Source organism: Helicoverpa armigera, chromosome 15 (genome assembly GCF_030705265.1).
Source record: "Helicoverpa armigera isolate CAAS_96S chromosome 15, ASM3070526v1, whole genome shotgun sequence".
In the NCBI taxonomy this organism is placed as follows: Eukaryota; Metazoa; Arthropoda; class Insecta; order Lepidoptera; family Noctuidae; genus Helicoverpa; species Helicoverpa armigera.
In genome coordinates, this window is record NC_087134.1 from 10594350 (window position 1) to 10615629 (window position 21280).

The 21280-nt window shown below is 36.4% G+C and overlaps 1 protein-coding gene across 4 annotated transcripts in view; it reads right to left on the bottom strand.

Annotated features, from left to right (window-relative positions):
• LOC110377914 (protein prickle) overlaps nt 1-21280 on the bottom strand; it is a 272653-nt gene that overhangs the window by 61899 nt on the left and 189474 nt on the right. For 3 of the 4 annotated variants that reach the window (XM_049845093.2, XM_064038079.1, XM_064038080.1), the window contains 3 exons: nt 5353-5857; nt 2271-2411; nt 1635-1763 (listed from right to left, as the gene is read on the bottom strand). In XM_049845093.2, coding sequence (XP_049701050.2) covers nt 1635-1763; nt 2271-2411; nt 5353-5857 — 775 coding nt within the window. The remainder of the gene's footprint in view (nt 1-1634; nt 1764-2270; nt 2412-5352; nt 5858-21280) is intronic. The other variant, XM_064038078.1, reaches the window with a different exon arrangement.

A 21280-nucleotide genomic window follows, 5' to 3' on the forward strand; every position in this document is an offset into this window, starting at 1 on the left:
AGGGGAGGATGGTGTTAATTTTGGGTGGAGATCATGGTCCAAAGGAGTCCGTAGTATTTAGAAGTAGATATTATAACTATGGTTGTTAAGTGACCATGGGAAAGATGTTTAATTGGTGATCTAATAAGTGAAGAAAAACTGAAAAGAAAATATGAAATGTTAAAATTGCAAGTAGGTACATCTTGCCTCTCCGAAATAAGATGATGAGAACTGTACATTGTCTGCAGATTAATTACTTACATTTTACATTATTTTAAATAGCCAAGACATTTGAATTTAAAAGGAATTACTGCAAGAAGAAAGTGCGAGAGTATACATATAAAGTGAAAACCTAATTAATCCTATGAATAATCCTGTGAAGTGGGTGCAAAGATAATGAATGTCCAAAAACAAAATCCCCTTCTTACTGCAAATCTGACGTACAAAGGCTCAGGCTTGACGTAAAAAGTGCAAAGTTTCTCCCTGCAGCATCGCCCTCAGACACACAGGGTGCAGGGATGAAGCGCGTGCTAATACAGGGCGCTTGAATAAATTGTCGGGATTACGATACCGGTCCGGTAATTCCGCCGGAGGGATAATGAACCGTTTGCCGAGGATTGTAGAAAAATTTGGAATAAGTAAAGCTTTGGATTGCATTTTAAAAAGTGTTGGTGTAATTTGTTTGGTTTGAGTTTATTAGGTGAGGTGAATATTTTTTACTTTAACTTTATGTGTGGTTGGTTTTGTAAATGTATAGCCAAGTAGTTGAGCAATAATGTAACGTATGTAATTGTATGTAAGTCATTGAGCATGTAAATGATAGATTTTTACCTAGATTGGTAGACAGGTCACCTACTCCATTTTTGGACAGGGAATGTAAGATCTAAACATAACAGGCAAAAGGTGACGTGCGTTAAACATTCTTTGATGAAGTTAGAATCTATGGTAAAGTATATGATTCGACATCTAAACACACACAAACAATGTCACACATCTCACAATTAATTTACCCTAACACAATATCACAAACAAAACCACCCACAATTTAATAAAAGTATTTCATATTTCCACCTCGTCCCGTGGAGACCAGAGAAGACATCCCAAGGGTACAAGATGAAGGTATAAACTTGGACGTGCTCCGGGTGCCAAGCAGTCAGCTAATCAACACGGAGGAACGTAATTGATTCAACGGCGTCTTGGGCTTACACCAGCTCTTAATTAGATATTTGCTATTCAATATCTTAGGACACGTACGGGCCTTAATTTGTAGCAAAGGTATGATGAAGTTTGTGGGTCTGTTTATGAGGTTCTTGGAAAGTTAGAGTAGGTAAACAATATGGTCAATATTTGGCTATTAAGTTTCAAAATTGGGATTCATTGGCTCTTATTGAGGAACGGACGTTACAAGAATGTTAAGTACACCTCGTATATAAATTAAAAGTTTTTACTTTGAATAATTATTTTCAATAGCGCTATCTTTATCGTCCAGACCAGATGATCGATTCTAGTGTCTATAAGGAACCACAGATACATAACCCACAGGTATTTTTACGTAGATACTCTGACTTGGCTTGACAATGATGGATGCATGTCTCTTCTACCAGTCAAAACCGCAGCTCCTTCTTAACCCTGCAGCACTACATCTAGGTACATACCCTATCGCAGGGAGACGGCGCGTGCAGCTGCCTGGCCTGACCCCTCCCCAGCGCCTCCCGCTTCCTCTGCGCGCTGAACAGCCGCAGCTCCTTCCTCTCCTCGTCTGATAGCGCGTGGCAGTAGCGCACCTGGAATCAGAGTAATCACGCGTCAGTATTTAGGGGTTGAGAAGTTTAGGACAAAAAAATCTGTGTTTATGATGGGGAGCTTGGTGTTGTACAGGAAATTCAATTATTTCGATTTTATGCCTGACCTAATGTGGGATATTTATACATACATCATGTTCATGTACCTAAACAATTTGGAAAACATGCCGTTTTTCTTCGTGCACGATAGGAATCGAGAATATTCATGCACATTATATTTAAAAAATGTAGATCACATTTTTGATTTTGATTTCATAAATGATTGTTGAATAAATAATTTTGACCAATTGGTGAACCTTTTGCACAAAAAAAAAGATTTCGATATTAGGTGGATTGAAATGGTGACTGCCATTTATTTAAACAGCTTTGGAAGCCTTACATTACTTATTTTTCGAGAAGTGTGCTTTTAAGTCGTGCGTTCCAGAAATGAGTGCTATCAAGACCCAATCCCTCATGCTATCTCCATGCACTATCCATGTTTGCAGTTACCTGGTACTGGTGCTGAGTGGTAGTTACCTCGTTGTCCTGGGGCGGCAGCTGCTGCAGGAGCTGCTTCAGCCGGTAGCGCTCCCCCACGCTGTTCACGTACGGCACTTTGTCTTCTGGGAGCGCCGAGAAGTACAGGTGCACCTGGAAGTTATGGGAACGTTGGTTAGAAGAGAATTTGTCAAATCGAAATTAGTTGAGTACCTCAAAACAGTTAAATTAATTGACTAAAAGGTGGTCTGTATCATATTCATCTACATCAAAACATAACCGTCATCTTGGCGCAGTCGGGTATTCCATTAAGCGTAAGTAAGCGTGGTATTGTATTACCAAAATAATATTTATTATAAACTATGCGAAAGTAGTTTTGCCGTCTGTTACGCTTTCACAGTTAAACTGCTGAACCATAAAACTTGAAAAGTATAGAGTCTCCTAGTACCGTGTGGTGGATTTTATAAATCATTTTTAAATGTAATTTTATTTTATTTTATGACAATATTGCGTATTGCATACTGCAATATATCACTGTACTTTGTTGAAAGGTTCTTTTAACCTACAGACAGACATGTGTTGCTGGGGAGTTTGTTGCGCCACTTCTTCTTCCCAGCAAAAACACATAGGAAGTGGTGAAGGGCGGGCGTTTTGGGGGCTGTCTAATGTAATTTTTTTTCTGACGTTCGAAAAGTGCTGTTTTGCAGCCAAGTTTGAATAAATGAGTTTTAATTTTGATTTTTGATTTTGATTTTGACCATGTACTTTAGTACAATCTAAATTAGTTTTACTTAAGGGAAAAATGATGTTCATAATATAATTTCTTGCAATAATACAAAGCATTAAGGTATTAGAGAGAAGAAATATCGGCTGACCAGTGTCAGACTCTGATAGTGGCGTTATGAGATTAGTGTATGAAATATTACCCGAGACAGGGGGTAATTGATTTAGAGATGTGGGAGGAAAATGTCTCTAATATAGGGTCTTATAATTATGTCTTTTGTATTCTGGTCAGCAAAACGAAATAATTAGTTTAATTTTTGATAATAGATACTTTTTCAATTTCTAATATACCAGTTTATACCACATATACCAACTGAATATGTACTTTGGTTCTTTTGTGTCTATCGAAGAAGAAAACCTGGCTTTGCATAACACTTGCCGTAGTAGTATTTCAATTTTTAACCAATTTTCCAAAATGGACGAGGTTGATCGATTTTTTGATGATTGTATTTTTTCTAAGTTATACTTAAAACGATTGCCTTGTTGCAAAAGTACTGTTACGTTTGAAAGATCGATACGACTGGCCACTCCGGGGGATTTACAAAACGGAATAACCAATGAAGCGAATACAGTAGAAAGTCGCATTGCGATGCCTGACGAATTTTGTTAAGAAAAGGGAACGTTCAAGAAAAAAAAAACAAATTCAAGAAAAATTAAGTCCTGGGTATCAGTATTTTTGTGTTTTAAGATTACGAGCAGTTTTGTAGCAAGAAGTTTAATTCTACCGGCGTAATTTAGTTACAAGTCACTTTCTAATAAAATTTATCCTTATGTAGGGTGGCAATGAGATAGGTGATAGATGGAAACGCGACGTGAGTGCAATATTTACCGTTTTGTGCGCAATATTAACAGACCTGGGCAATGTGTTTGGAAAATACTCTAAGATTCTAACCATTTCTATTCAAAAGAAAGTATCCCCAAGAAGGATTAGAATTTCCTCGTCCCTAGATCACTTAATGACGATAGCCATAAACTGAAATAAAGTCATTCCCAAACTTAAGATTCCTTCTTCCTTCGACTGTAAAACCGAGGTTTATTACCGAAGGGGCACCAGCCCGGGAGAGACATTTTAATTTTTTGCTCCGTTGCCTTCGAGTGGAAGCTTTATTTTTACTGTAATTATAAATACCGAAGATATCCTGGCATTCAAAGTGCGGTGTCATTGCTGTCGGCCGCGGGCGGTCCCCTCCGGGGTATGAGCTTGTGTTTTTAAGTTATTCTTAGGATTTGGGGTACTGCTGTTATTGATGGTTTGCGCGTAATTTGGCAAAATATTAAATGTAATTTAAAATATGTGCATACTTAAAAAGATAGTCGGTAAAAATCTGATATGATCTATCTATAAGTAGAATTTACGTATACATATACATATCTAAAGGCAAGAAACAATGACATTTCTTAAGTCATCAGTGGATAAATTGCAGTATCAATGTCGTTTCTTCATAACTCAACCTTTCGGCAGGTTCTTAAAATAAACCATCCGAGATTACCTGACGACATATTAAGTGTAGATGCCCAGCCATGATACCCTAATGACACGACGACTGATGTAATGACAACTGCGATTATCATCAGCTTACATTACATTACATACTAAGTTCACGGTGACATGGAAATGTCTCATTCGTTTATGTGAATTAAAATATAACCATGACTGACATTAAAGATTGTACGGTCCATTTCCTCTGAGCAAGTAGTCATAATGAATAAATTAACATGATATGAGATTTATTTGCGTTTTTTACTTTAGAGCATTCGATTCTGTGTGTTTATGGTAACGCAAGACAGAAATGCGAAAAATAAAAAGAAATCAGGCTTTTAGACAGCACTTCCATTTTCGAAATTTAAAAATAGAACCATTGAAACTGGCCATTTCCCTAAAAACAGTTTCATTGACAAAGCCGCAGGGAGGTTCAAAAAAGAGCAACCTGTGGCTAAACAATAGCTCGGAGGGACAAAGGGGCCATTGTGGCGGTGGTTAGAGTTGCTGGCCACTTTGTCCGTCTGTCTGTTGTGCGTCTGCTGTATGCTAATGCGGAATATTACGCGCTGTTTGTGGGGGGCTGAAAAGCGTGTAGGCTGTGGTTTTAGATAAAATATTGTGGTGTACTATCCTGACAAATATTAGAATGTATTGTCGTTTTGAGACTGAATACCTAGGAATTTTATACTTACCACTCTAACTTTGCTTAAATCGATGTTAAAACGAATACTTACTAGAGATTTTCTAGGCAGTGATCCACTAGATCACTTATTGCCAGTACTACTAATACCTAAGTATAGTAAGTATGTATTGAGTGAGTGAAATTACCTGTTCAGGCCTCAGGCCAGGCGGCACCCACGTGTACTCCTCTAACGCGCATCCCGAATCATCATCACTCTGCGAGTGCCGGTGAGGGTCTCCGGGCTTCATCAGCCTCTCAGCATGTTCCAGCAGCCCTCGGAACTTGCCCTGCGGCACCGGGTGAGGAGACAGAGACATGGCTGACTGCGGAGACTGCGGCGACTGGTAACTCTGCCCAGGCTGGCTCAGTTGCGACACGCTGTGGCTGTGCAGCAGCCCAAACTCTGGGTAACTTTGATTCTGGACTGGTTGGCTTCGTCTGAAGTTTGGGTAGGAGTATGGATGGGGAGAGTTTGACTGGCTAGGAGCTGAAGAGCCGCTGTGTGATGGCTGTGGGGATGGGAGTGAGGGTAAGAGGCGCGGTGAGGTGGGGGGTGATGCCGGCGCTGGTGGGGGCGGTGATGAGGCTTGCTCTTGTAGTGGTGGTGGTGATGACCCCGTGGGGGACACCACGCAGTTGCGGCAGACGGGCCTGGAAATAGGAATACGAAAATTAATATTCATGTCGATGAAATGGGAGCATTTTGAAAAGAACAGTCAGGATGCTGCTGATGACGCCTCTTTTTATTTGGTATACAATGTGTCCCGGGGATAAGTGACCGCCCGAAATTTTTTGAATATTTGTACAAAATTAAGGATAATTTCCTTTATATTTGGGACTTACCGCCTTTGGTTTTTTTTTTATGATTTTTAGTAAATACTGTGACGTGCTGCAGTTTTTTTAAGATATTTCCTAAGTTTTTACATATTTTTAAATTCTTTTTTCTTTATTGACTAGCCGACATCATAGTTTATCAATTAAAATTATCAAACACAACAAAAATGTAATAAAACATTTATTAGAAAAAAAAAGAAAATAAAAATTCAAAGAAAATAACGCCTTTTTTTCAGTTTTTCCAAAATAAGTCCAATAAATGCCCCCTTAATATCACTTTCTTTTAATTTATTAATAAACTACATGATATTTCCTACCATAGCTCAGAACAATGTTTGCTGCTATTTCAAACAAATGCAAAAATACAGTCAGTTGAAATTGACTCCTACTCGGTAAAAAAAGAGCAAAGCCTGTTATTAACAGGCCTGACAATAAAATTTTTGTAATGATTTTTTTCAAAAATATAAAAGAAATTATCCTTAATTTTGTACAAATATTCAAAAAATTTCGGGCGGTCACTTATGCCCGGGACACATTGTATTATAATATAGCCGTACCTATAATAACCTAAATGAAGCATATGACTGTCATATCACAGGTTTGATTCCATTAATAGGACAACAAATAATATCGTGACCAATCTGTAATATATCAAGGTATATACAAGGTCCTTGATTGATCTGTATCATTGTAATAATAATCATTAGTCTTGCAGATAAATATCTTGTAGTTGGACGTTAATTAATTGTTCTACATTGCTAGAGTTGCTAATCTTTGTATCGAGGTGCTGTTATGTTCTAAATGTAGATCTGCATGTCGATTCTATAAAATATCACAACTCACTTCGACATCACTCTCACTTCGACTTCGATCTAAAGGTAGAATTCCGTGGACGCGACAATAGCCAACCTATGAAAATGTATGGCACCGTTGTCGAGGCCCGTGACAGTCGCGCGCGGCCGACGAATTTCGTAAGCTGCTCGCGGCATTGTCAAAAATTTAATTCTGGTTTTACTAAAATTCTATAGATGTTATTAAGCGCTAGACCATGTTGAGAAGCGTACGGCCGCGAGCGGCTCACGAAATTCGTCGTCCGCGCGCGACTGTCGCAGCCCTCGGCAGCGGTGCCATACATTTTCATAGGTTGACTTTTGTCGCGCGCGGCTGCGACAATCGCGACCCACGGAATTCTACCTTAAAGTTTCGTGATTGACATTGTCAAACTACACTAGCGCTACACTATCGAGCGTGTTGACAAGTTGAACTAAATCAAAGTCGAGATTTTGACAGATCTGTCAAAATCTGTCTATCTATAGGGAGGTAGGGGAGAGATGGGCAGTTGGGAGACATGATCAAATCAGAATAAAAGGGGTCCTTTTATTCTGATTTCTGATCATAGTTTTGTTTTTTATTGGGTAGTTTACGTTACCGACTGGTAACGGTGTTCATCCATAGACTATCTGTCATTTCTGTGAGTTGTCAAGAACAAACACTCGTAAAAGTACTTAAATATTTTGTTGCGGTTTCGGATCGTTATAAAGAGAAAACTAATGAAAGGTATGTGTATTTTCTATTATTAATTATTGATTGTCAAAATCTCCAGTTACAATTATAGTAAGTCGATGCAATCCACACCTATTATACCTTTAGAAGAGAGTACTACAGCAACAGTTAATGGGCCCCACGTTTTTATTTTAGTCTAATATGACCGGGACCACCTACGTAGGTTGACAGGTAAGTAACTATTTTTTATTTTCTAGTTTTCAGTGCACATAAGATAAAACCGTTTAACTTAAAAGTTTTTACCGATTTTTTTTCATAAACTAAGTCAAAGTGTCCAATGCTCCCTATGGTAGGGAGGCTTGGACATACCATGTAATGTATAATTTGTACATTTTTGCTCTTCTTCGTCAGTGAAAATTTGTGAGGTTATAAATCTGCGCGAAAAATCCTTTATAGAATCTTGTTTCAGGTACCGTTGCCAACTTGATCTAGAGACTATTATATTTAAAATAGTGTTTAAATAAAGTTCTAAGTGTTTTAAAGTGATTAAGTGCCTACCTTTAACGATGGCTAGAATGTTTTTGCTTAAATCTTTATTAGAAGAAGCTCATGCTTTAGATAATTTAGAAAAGCGTCAACAATCTGCTAGAATTCGTAGTTTACCTTTATTAACTCGCGATGATGACTATGTGAGCATATATAGATTGTCAAAGGAGCTAATTGACCAACTGGAGTCTGATTTACTGCCCCTGATAAAGCCCACAAAACGTCGAGGCAAAGGACTTACAACTCGTGTAAAAGTAAGTATTGACACAATTTATAGTTGAAAAATTGTAATCAAGCACACAATAATAAGAAAAACACTTAGTTCTTAATAAGGAGTATTCCCTTTATGTGGTTTCCCCGCCAGCTGATATGTTTTCAAAAGACTCTGTACTTCAGTTATAATATTGGTATTCTCTTAAGCATGAAAATAACCAAATTGGACTCAATTTTGTTTTCACTAAATCCAGATAAAGTAGGTATTACGTTTTTTATTGTATTTATTGTTTCACAGATACTATGTACTTTATCATTCTTGGCTAGTGGCAGTTACCAGAAGGTTATTAAAGAGGGCATCAGAACTTATTTATCGCAACCGTCTGCATCTCGTTGCATAAATGAAGTAGTGGAAGCTCTGAACAATCCGGCCGTAGTAAAAAAATATATAAGGTTTCCTCAAAATCAGCAAGAAAGTTCTTCGTAGGTTAAGCATAGATTATATTCACAGCACGAATTTAGAGATTTCTGTTTATTTAATACTTAAAAGCTGCCTCAAATTCCTTACAATAACAAATTATAACTAAAACATCATATTTAGCTAAAATTCTGTGTCAAAACCGATAAAATTAAAAACTGATTAATCTCGGTTGACATTTTGTCGCGTGGGGAAGTCACTAGCACAGCATTGGTCGATGTCGAGCTCACTTCACTTCGCAAGTGATTAGATGATGTTTACAGAATGCAAAATCAAGGTCGTTCTGAATCGAATGCGAAGTGAGAGTGAATAGCGAAGTGAAATGCGAGTTGTTGTTCGAATTTTATAGAATCGACGTGCAGGCAGGCCTTGGCCCTGTTGGGCCCCGCTGGGGTTGCTGACAGTATTCTACTTGTGTAGCCCTTTCATTTGATACCCATATTGAGGGGGCTGTGCCATTTTGTGCCGGCGGCCATATTGGATTTAATTAAAGGTGTATACAAAATTTCAGACCAATCGGTTGACAGGAAGAGGGTGAAATTTGAATTACTTTTGATCCAAGAATAAATAATAAAACAAACGGGGTGAGCTAAATAAAACCGTTTAAATATCTCGTAATGTTGAAACTGAGTGTAATTTTTAGGAAAGCTCTTTCATTATATCTAGCCGAATATAAGAAATGGCAATAAAAGTTGATAATGATCTGTAAAATCTGATTTTTTATGCAATAAATTGTGAAAAAGTGCCCATCCCTCCCCTACTTCCCCTAAAGTATGAAATGACATTACGAATCGAAGTGAAATGCGAGTTGTTGATCGAGTTTTATAGAATCGCAGTACTGATAGCAGTAAGTATTTACCTAGTATTCTAATGTTTCGATCTGAATGTAAATAGTCTGTAACATTGCTAGATCTATTTACCTATATTGGATTAATACTTAGAATCTGTTGAGTTATAAAAATGAAATTTTAAGTTAAATATGTTTAATCTTATACTCGGCCTCATATGCTGAAGGTTTAACCCTTATAAAGTCTTTGTCCTCTCTATGGAATATTTTTTAAGTTTTCAAATAAACATTGCCGTTAAATGTTCGTGCGTGAAAACTTTATAAGTCACATAGTCTCACACAAGTGAATGTAAATTAAATGAACTTTCAAAAAGCGCAATAAAGGCCTATATAATGTCTATAAACAATGAAGACATTAGATGAAATCTGTAATCGTTTTCCAAGTCACGTTACTTTGAATACCTCCAGTGTGGTTCGTTCCGTTGTACGCAATGAAACTAGTTGCATACCGCGGGTTTATGCGGCGTGGTACATTGTGCTCACGTAAAAATACTTTGATTGAAAGTTACAACCGTTTATCAGGGTTAGCTAGTACCTGAACATATTTAAATAATATTTTCCCTAAATATCTAAATTCTAAGTAACTGTTCATTCATCAGAGTAATATTGAGTGTACAGATAGATATATATTTTCAAGTTATTTTTACCTAAGTATGTACTATAGCACGGTATTTCGTATACTTATTGTAGTTTCACGATAAAACGCAATTCACAGAAGAAATTATGGCACCTTGGCGGCGATTCCCAGCCTATTAAAATCTACATAATAATTAAATATTCATGCCCAGCCACGTAGCCAATTCCTTGCTTTCCGTTTTCAAATAGTGCAGTTTTAAAATAAAAATGTAAGTTAATTGTGGGACGTCACTGGTTGGTCGCCATTTTGTTTTGTTACCTAGTGATAAAAGTATGTGGCAGCCCTATAGGTAGGTATGTATACGGAGGGGTAATTTGCAGTTAGATATGCGCGGGCACAGGCGGTTGTAAACAAACTTTATGGGGTGGACACTCGCTGGTAACGCAGGGTTCGGCTGGACGACCAGATCGACCTTTCTCTTTGACGTCTTGACTGGCTTTTATCTATCTACTAGAATCAGTTGATGCAGGGAAAATTACTCATTCATTGAGTAAAACGGTGGCCTCGGTCTATACCTTGGTGATTGTACATGCTTTAGAAATAGAAAAGATATTTTCGTTATTGGAGGATTTGTACTTTTCAGCAAACTTACAAAATAAGTGAAGAGATAACGACTTAAATTGAATTGGCCCTCAAAAGATCATAAACTTCATTACATGTAAAACTGTGTTAAACCCTGTAAAGTCATCATAGTTCTCGCTGTCATTTGTCATGTCAGGACCGCTACTGAGCGAAAATGCCACTGTCATCCGTCAAACCCTTTGAGGCAACCCCGCGACTGCCGCGTCGGTCCTCCCGACCGCTATCGAGCACCGATCTCACGACCCGCCGATACAATCGAGAATCTACTACTATCGATACATCACTCGCCTGCCAGTAATTGCTCAGTAGATGCCGGTGATATTCATAAAAAGCGCTAACCGAGATCTATGCGATTGATTGGCTCATATAATTTTATAGACGAACTATAGAAACTGAGGTTTTTCTACAAGTTTGTGTAAGTGTTGTGAATATAAATGTTTTGCTTTGTTAAGAGGTGCAAGTCGTAAAATAGACAGGTAGCTGCCGGTAGCTGTGTCCATTGATACCTTTTTGCTTCTGGTTTTGTGCAGAAGTGTCATTTCTCCTGTTACATCACGTGAATAGCATTTTTATTGTTATGCAAATTTATGCGCAAACGTTATAACAACTTCCAAAGATACTAAACACGGATGTGAAATGAGGTTGTCACCGAAGATAAATGCACTTTATTCAATGAAATGAATATACACTCGCATCCAGGAAACGCAAACAATCCCATGCTAATTCTATTTTCACATTCGCACCCATCAACATAAGGTCAAACGTCACGAACCCATTAAAGGGGCTATTTTGCATGAGTGTGGCATGCGATTATCACCTTTATATGAAGTGTAGAAATGTTCATAATGAGTTAAACATGTTAGTGTAGGATTTATGCGCTGTCGTGTTTGAAATAAAACAAATTGGGCGGACGTACAAAGCGCTGGGTATTTACGACCCGCGCGCCGCCGGACGGTTGGGACTTTCGACACGTATTTATTAGACGGGTTCTTATGTTCCGTTTTGCTTCATATTATATGTAAATGAGAGGGATAGCGGCTAATGATTAACGTTGTCGAGCGGGTGCGGGTTCATTATTTCATTTTTTAGCTGTCTTGTTATTTTTAGTTTTTGAAGTGAATGTTATACCTGTATAATATTTAGAAGCCAAACACCCTGTTTTTTTTTAATTTTTGTCCAATTAAGAAATGCCCATAGATAGCAATAACAATTCATACATATAGCCAATTACATCGCATATTGAAGTATTAGAAAACAAAGACCTACTTCATTGCCGTTGTAATCTTAAGACAAAGTCGCCATTAATTGAGAATCAAATAATAGCATACCGCTAAAATAACTGTTGATTAGAACAATAGTCACTGTTAACATTAGTAAGCCTGTCATTACATCAATTACTTATGTTTACAAGCTTTACATTAAAGAGCATTGTCAGCACATTCACGGTTATCAGAGTTAACAAATTAAACTGACGTTAAGAACGTGTTAACACATAATTTCATGGGCTATTGTCCATAGTTATCTGTTAGGACATCTGTGTTACGTGGATACACTGTGTTACTACAAGATACGTGTTGAATTATGTATGTATGTATGAGTGGCTTGGGTGTAAGCAGATTTTAAGTTAAACTGGTGGAAAAATTTGTATGAAGTAAATCCTGGTAGATGATGTAAGTGATAGTTTTTTGTTTCAGTCAGTTTCAGTATATATTTCTAATGATGCAAAATTTGACATACATTAGTATATTGAACATTGAACTAATTTGGTACCTATTGTGCGCATAATTAACTGGATATTGTGAAACTGCTTTTTAGGTATTCTAGTAAATCATTTAAAATTACGAACGATTTGCATATTCATCTTTTTCTGTTTATAAGTTACAAAAATTATTAAAATTAAAGCATTTTATTCCCAATTGTGAATATCAACTTTATTTATATTTATTCCTAGGTACAGATCCGGCTAAATACAGCATATAAAATATGTAACGGACAAAATTCGTTCTTATTCTTTGAAAAACTATCAAGTGACAACAGTAAAGTCTCCCAAGTTTAGCAGTTAGGTAGGGACAGGCAGACATTCCCACGTAGCGAGTGACGTGCATACAAACATACACACAATTTTATGTAAATGTATGTATGTTATAACGTACAGGACGAAACGTGGTGGATTTCATACAAATTATTGCTTTATTTTTGGATTGTCGTGTGTCGACACTTAACGACATTACTTTTACATAAGTTTTTTTGTGTTAAGTATATAGCCGTATACAATAGCATCTGGGTGGCTAATATTTCACATAGTAATTTAGATTTTCAGTTCATTTACTGAGAAAATATCGTGATTGGTTAATTCCAAAGCTTAGGAAGTTTCGACGGGGAGGGCTGCGTTCGATAGTGGACGGTAATTGTCTGATATGTTTCTAGTCATGATAGTGATCATGTTAAATCATCATCATCATCATCATCAGCCTATCGCAGTCCTCTGCTGGACATAGGCCTCTCCAAGTGCACGCCACTGAGATCGATTTTCGGCTACTCGCATCCAGCTCCTGCCAGCCGTCTTGCGCAAGTCATCACTCCACCGTGCCTGAGGACGTCCTACACGTCATGTTAAATAGAACCACAAAATTATACTAAAAGCTTTTGTAAAACATACTCATCGTCTTTTCCTAGAATTCAGATATATCCATTATTCTATCGGTTCTCGTTAGACTAGACATGGGGAAGTAATCTAGTGCTCGTGTTAGACAGACTACGTACAACACGATATCTGGCTAGAGTACGTAGGTAATACCAGATGGTATGTACATTTCCTAGTAATACCAGTGAGTCACTTGCTCGGACATCCTTTTAATATGAGTTATTGTGAGGATAAAGCTGAAGTTTGTTTGAACGCGATAATTTCAGGAACTATTTGAAAGATTTGAAATTTTCTTTCAGTGTAAGTAAGCCTATTTATCGAGGAAGTCTATATGTAGATAGGCTATTTATCCGGTTGTGCGTACTATTTCTCACGGGGCAGCATTATGCTATGGATTCCTACCAAAGCTACCAATTTTAAGTTTAATTTCATAACGCCCTCTTACCCATCATAACCAAAATAATAAACAATACTAACATTAATAATCTCCCAGCCCTAAAGCGTATCACTTTCCACATAATAGCACATAATTGCAGTGACACAGTTACTGCATATAACGTTAATAACCGTTATTAATAACGTTACTCGCTTTTGGAAAAATAACTTCTTTTAATTCAACAGGTTAAGGCAAACTAGTTTTAAGTTATCCAAACTAATATTATAAATGCGAAAGTAACTCTGTCTGTCTGTCTTTTCTTCAAGCCTAAACTACTGAACCGATTTGTGTGAAATTTGGTACAGACATAGTTTGTAACTTGAGGAAGGACATAGGATATTATTACAAAAAATAAAATTTATTCCGTTCATACAGCGCCATCTTTCCCGCGAGATCGGGAACTACGTGGGTAAAATCAAAAATCTGCCGGAAGTCACTATTCTACGCGAACGAAGTCGCGGGCAAAAGCTAGTTTTTAAATGAAATATTGTATAGTTTTGGCTTCCGTAGCAATGTTTATTAATTTACGGATGTAGTGTGTAATCAAGTTAATAAGTTTTTTGAAGCTAAGGCGCCACTCATTAGTGGTGATCATAAAAGTCGGTCTGTATTCAATTTACTGATAATTATGGTACTGGTCTTTGTTTTTTGACCCTTTGAGTGTTTGATAATTAAAAAAACATGGGTAATTACCTGTTTTAGTATTTTTTACTGGCTTATTTGTTATTGTTTTCAACTAAAACATTCATGTACCTATTACAATAATTTCAGACTTATGTTTAGCAAATTATTTTTCACGAGGAGTAATTTACAATTCTGTCTCAATCAGCATTATAGAATTTGAGGAACATAGTCTTCCTATACATTCAGGTATGTCGTGCCTTATTAATAGCTATAATAATCTAATCTACATCGTAGTTACATTTTACAATTAATTTAAATGAGATTTTAGTATTTCTCATCAGCCCGTCTCAAGAGTTCAATGTTCACGGGTTAATCCGTAACATCAGTGATTAACTTCGGGCGTCATCGGCAATCATCGGTAATGTTCGGCTGCCCACTAATTAAGCTCGGAAGCCGATGCCCTGTTCATCAGACTGGAACCTTCTGATGCTGTGACCGACCTTCAAAGTCAAAGTCAAAGTCAAAGTCAAAATCATTTATTAAAATAGGCTAATACGATTAGCACTTTTTAACGTCAAAAATTTACAAGAATGACAGCACCCCCAAAACGCCCCCCTTTCACCACTTCCTAGTGTTATGGCTGGAAAGAAGAAGCGGTGAAGAACAAACTTCCCAGCAACACAGCTGTCTATTACAATTTAATTATTATCAATTTATTTTACAATTATACAATTCAATTTATCAATTATTAATTTAAAACACCGAAAAATACAAAATAAACTAAAGCACTTTTGTTCCACTTCAGAGCTGCCATCTGCGTTTATCTGTGAAATAATCATTAACATTATAATATGCCTTTTTAACAAGAATTTCCTTGATTTTGTTTTTAAAAGAACTGTCCGTTAATTCCAACAGATGAACCGGAATTCTGTTATAAATGCGTACACAAAGCCCCACAAATGAACCGTGCACCTTATGTAGACGATAATTAGGTGCGGTTAACTTATGTTTATTTCTAGTATTAAAATTATGTACGTCGCTGTTTTTACTATATGAATCTAGGTTTTGCCTTACGTATATTATATTGGCATAAATGTATTGAGACGCCACAGTCAGAATACCAATATCCTTAAACCTTTCCCTAAGGGAGACTCTAGCACCAAGTTTGTATATAGCACGGACAGCGCGCTTCTGCAGTACGAAAACATTCTCGATATCGGCAGCATTGCCCCACATAAGAATTCCGTAGGACATGATGCAGTGAAAATAGCTGAAGTACACTAAACGCGCCGTGGCTACATCGGTGAGAGCTCTTACTTTCCTGACAGCGTACGCAGCAGAGCTTAATTTAATTTAATTTAATTTATTCTACTTTATTACTTCATCGTACAGGCAGCAACAAAAGTACATAAAAATTACACAACACTAACGAGCTGCATCATTTATCTATTTACTAGCCGTTTTCCCGAGGTTTCCGGTACCCGGATAAAATATAGCCTATGTTACTTAAGGATAGGCTATCCTTACCTAGCTTCCTGACAGTGAAAGAATTTTTCAAATCGGTTCATTAGTTTCAGAGCTTGCAAAAAAAAACCGACTAATTTTTCCTCTTTATTATACTTTTTAGTATACATATAACGATATATTAAACCATATCCAGCTGTGTACTCGCCACACATTGGTCAAATCAGCAATTTGACAACTGAAAATGGTTCAGTTACAGTTGATATCACATATTAAGTGACTTTAATAATTTTCTGATGTCCAATTTATTTTTTTCTGTAGTCTTACAACGTTATGGAGATTTTAATTGTGATATTGGACTTTTGTTTGCAACCTTACCAGTTTTAGAAGATTGGACAAAAACATTTTTCTGTCAGTTTTTAATGTTTGGTATTGATGTCGAAATTCGCGGAATGCTGATAATTGCCGTGTAATTATTGTTATGGATTTAAGTTAACACGCGATGTTTTTAAGTGCTTTTCATTTTGGGCAGGTTATAAGATTAATAGCAGATATTTTATTTATTCAGGCCCTGCAGATCCTACGTATAGTCTTCAAACCAAATTATACAGACTTCAGCTCTTTTGCTATGGGTCACAGACACAAACCTATCTATGGATAATCTTTAGATATTAGGCTAAATAAAAGTCATTAGTACCAATATTCCGCAAATATAAGCCATCATGTTTTATGTCATTAACTCAATAATATTACGAAAGAAACTGCAAATGAGATTAAATTAATTCCAGTGGTATATTTGTTTAATTGAGCAACAGTCGGGACTCCGATAGCGTCGGATTAAGATTAATAGTCTAGCCTTAGATCGATATTAGAGATTTCTTAATCGTTGGTCTGTAAGTAACGCGTTGCAACTAATATAACACTGTCAACTATTGATGGAGAACCAGTAGCGATCTGATTGCTTAGTTTATTAAATGCGATTTGATTATAAAATTGATTTAATAACAAATTAAATGACTATTTGAATTGTAATTTACAAAACCCCTGCAGGCTAAATGTTTTTTTTTTTAATACGAATCTTGTGCACTTAATGCTGTTTTTTGGTTTAATTTTAGCCAGCCCAAAACAACCAGATTTGTATTTGTAATCAAAATATCTAGTAAATTGAAAACGTGGACTCCTGGAAGGCCAAAAAGAAACCCTGTCAAACGCTTTAATCGCGGTTCAACAGACAGTATTTTATTTTCTTGTTCGTTACTATTCACGTATACGTTGGCCTACAGCAGATAGAAAAATAGATAGGTATGTGTACAATTTATCATACCTATCATCACATCTATAAAATTTAATTATCATTCCATGTAATAACAATTACCTACACTAGGACAGTGAATGATGTTCCATAGCTAACAGTTTCCAAGTTCCGAGAGTGATTGCGCACGCGCACGAGGACCGGTCGCCGCCATTATTGCGCAAATTATATAATTATCAACTGTTATTAAACTGTTATTTCCTCATACGGACCAAGTCTGAAATGTGTGAACCTTGATTCTGTGTGAATAGTTGTTTGTTTTGTTGTTGGCTATTGGCGAAAACAATTAAAAGCCTTTTTAATAGATTTTCAAAATGGAGGATATTGTCGATTTTTATGTTATCTTGCGCTTTTGGCCAATGGGAGATATGAACACTTAGTTTCTCCCAAAAAGCTTTTCATTCGTCAGTTTTTGTGGTAGCTAAATAGATTACATAATTCAAGGCCTTGAGATAGGAATATTTCTAAGGCCTTGAGTGACAAAAGCGCTATCTAGCTACAAAAACAGACTTACATAATGTTAAAACGTGACAAAAACTTAGGTCTAGACAGCTTTATCTGCAGTCGTTTTACCACTAATTTAATATTCAAGGTCACAAATGGCGCAATTCGGACTTGATAAGCAAACTGTTGTTACAAACCTTTTAATTCTATTGTTTTACTTTGGGGAACAAAATAGTAGCTTCATTACAATGTATAGAAAAACGATGGTTTGTCTCATCTTCACACGAGCGGCGCCGCGGGAGAAAGTTTAATTCTAATAACATGGTGTAACGTATTATTTACGTAACTGTATATTAACTAAGACAATTGCGGTACTTTGTTTAATTATAACAAAACAGTTGATTGTGTTCTACAACAAAAAAGTTGTACCTATGTACTTGTAGGTTATGTTTAAGCGTTATGATTGGATCTTATTTTCACTTTTGTGTTGTGTTTTTATTTTTGATTCTTCTTTACATACTACGTATTTCGTGATATCTCGCGTTATTGTACAAACTTATAACTGGTGAAGAGTTTCTGCATAACATTTTAAATGCGTTGAAAATAAGTATTGGGCATAAAATATCTAAATCTATCTGATGAAGCTTTGAATATGTTTTACATATTAGAAAATTGTTCCAATGTCTAAATAGCTGAAGTAAAATTCTAGTCTTCTTGTCAAAACCTCAACTCGAACTGACTCGAACCCACAAGACAGTAAGTTAGTCTGGTGCAGTTATGCAGCTACGTTCTGCTGCAATTAGCTGCAGCACTGCAACGGTGCCGATGCATTCGTCACGTGGCTTTGTAATTACTTCCTAATTATATCTAGCGGTGTTCCTGTTTATTATGTGTACAGGAAATATTTCATCACGAATTATTCTGGATAGTTGGCCATTAAGTGTTCGAGGGACTAAATATCAAAACTTAAAAAAAAAAGATTTTCAGGCAGTATGAATAAATACTCTAAAACTTTTGATAGTAAGTTCTACTTGATATTAGTCAGATGTTCAGTACATTTTATAATCGCTAAAAAAAGCTTTAAAGAAAATAACATCGTGCAATTTAAGAGCACGCTTATATAAAGTTAAGTAAATCACATAATTTATCTCTGAAGAGAATACTCGAGCACAGCAATTAACACACTTCTTTTTCTACGTAATTAAAACTGAATTACACCGATAAAACATTTAAAATATGACCTGCATTATAATGCAAGTTTACGAATCAACTATTTATAGTGCCCACGTTGTAAATTGGACGTTTATTGGTAAGAGTTTTGTACTCAAATTTAATGAAGGGCGGTAACGAAGCCAATTCTATACGAGCGTATTATATGACTAGCCAGTCTAAGTTGACCTATGGTTGTGAGATACTTGGTCCATAATAGGGTTCTAATGATAATGGATACTAACAATTCCGATTTATGTTGAGCTGCCGTCAGCGTTTATTGATATTGGAATGCGGTTCCGACTTTAATGGCTTTTACAAATGTTAGTAGAATAGGTCTTACGAAGATATTGTGCAGTTGTGTCCAGTTTAAAGTTATTTAGAAGTTGAGCGTAAATCTTAAGTACTTTGAGAAGTGTCTGTTATGATATGATTTATGGAAATAACAATAGGTAAGTCTACTTTCAAAAGACAAAAATGTTCTTTCGTTCTTGTTAGGCACTATTTTCGCAATGCGTAACTATATCTTGCTACGCGGTGACTACGGCGTAGCATGCTACGGCTACGCCTTGTGCACTGTGTATGCAATTTATGCATTTAGTAGATTTCTAGTTTTTGTATAGATTTTTATTGAGTTAATTATCATATACATAATTTGGTAAACTTTCATATACCTAAAAGGGGAAAATCCATAGGACACTAAAAAAATCAACCTCTTAAAAATGTAACTACATATAAAGGTAATCGTTTCTTAGAACACAGTAACCTCAATTATTTTTAATAGGTTAACGATGAACTCGTAAACAGACAATCTCTTCACATCCAACATTTATGTTTCCGATAGCGCCGGCTAGCTTTGATGTGCCGACTGTTTGACTTCTAACGGGTCTAGGGAACATACAGGTGTAGTTATAGGTACCTATTTCGTTATTCTTATTAGAATATGTAATTATACTAAATATGTACGATTTTGTTTTAAGAAATTAGATTTTAAGTTTAGAAAATACTTGCATTAAAATAACACTTTGTCCTAATAAATTAGTAGGACGACATACCTAAGGTCCTAGGGGTTTTGTCAGAAATTTCATATAATACGCATACTTACTTGTTGTTGTTAGAATATTTTTATAATCATTATGTTTGCCTACACAATTGATAAAACACAACAGTTTTATTAGTATATGCATACGGAGAAAAGCTAGTCTAGTACATAACAGTAACACATGATCAGTAGAAAGTGAGTCTATCAGCCTCACGCGACTATTGACAGCGCTGGGAAACATTAACTAAGGTAATAACGCCTAATCACTTTATACCAACAAACCAACAAACTTAATTCCCAACGTAATATCACTCTTATTCCCTAAGCAACAGAGATCCCATCAACTGCACCACACATGTGGGAAATACCAAAACAAAATCAGCGCAAATTATGCGAATTTCACCTTTATGATTTACGCAATAAGGTAGGTGTCAAGTGCAAATTTATCGTGGTACAGTACAGTTGCAGAAAACATCGGTACAGTTAAAAGGAAATGGGAGATTAGTAATCATTAAGGTTTGTTTAGTTGATAACCGCAGCGCCATCTATGGCGTTAATAACAACGTTTAGCGCAACTACTAGGAATGAGTGAATGGAAAATATTTACCTTTCTGGTAACTGTCATACGCGTCTAGGAACTACCATTGTTTTCTACAGGTATGTACCTACTTTCACAATAATAGTTGGTATTCCAAACTCCAAGAATTGTACAATGTTTTGTACTGAAAAACAAACATTCTTCGACCCCCGCTTGTTATTGAAAACCGCTTGTTACACTTAAATATACCTATCTTAATTATCTAGATAATTATTTGTATTATCTAATCATTTACATGAACAGTCAATCAAAAGAACAACACCCACTTAATTTTATATACAAGAATCCACTTTGTTGACCACTGTTTTTGCTATAAAGCACAACACAACAGGTGTGACCGCGAAAATGAAGTTTTGATGGATGGCGCCATAAATTATGTGACGTCATGCCAAGATGGCGGCCAGATAGTGTCAACTGCCTGCGGGCTGCGAAAGTATTTTACGATCTACGGAAGCTACACTCTACATATTTGAAGGCTTTGGGCTGCGGGATTGTTCGAAAGAGTTACCGCGGCCCTACTACACAAAGGGCTTAAGAAGAAACATGATGATTTTTCAGTCAGTAAGAGTCTGACACTCCCTCACGCTGCACCCACAGCAGGAGGGGTCACTTGATGGCATAAAAAAAAGGAGTCGACTTAATGCATCCGGATAAACAAACT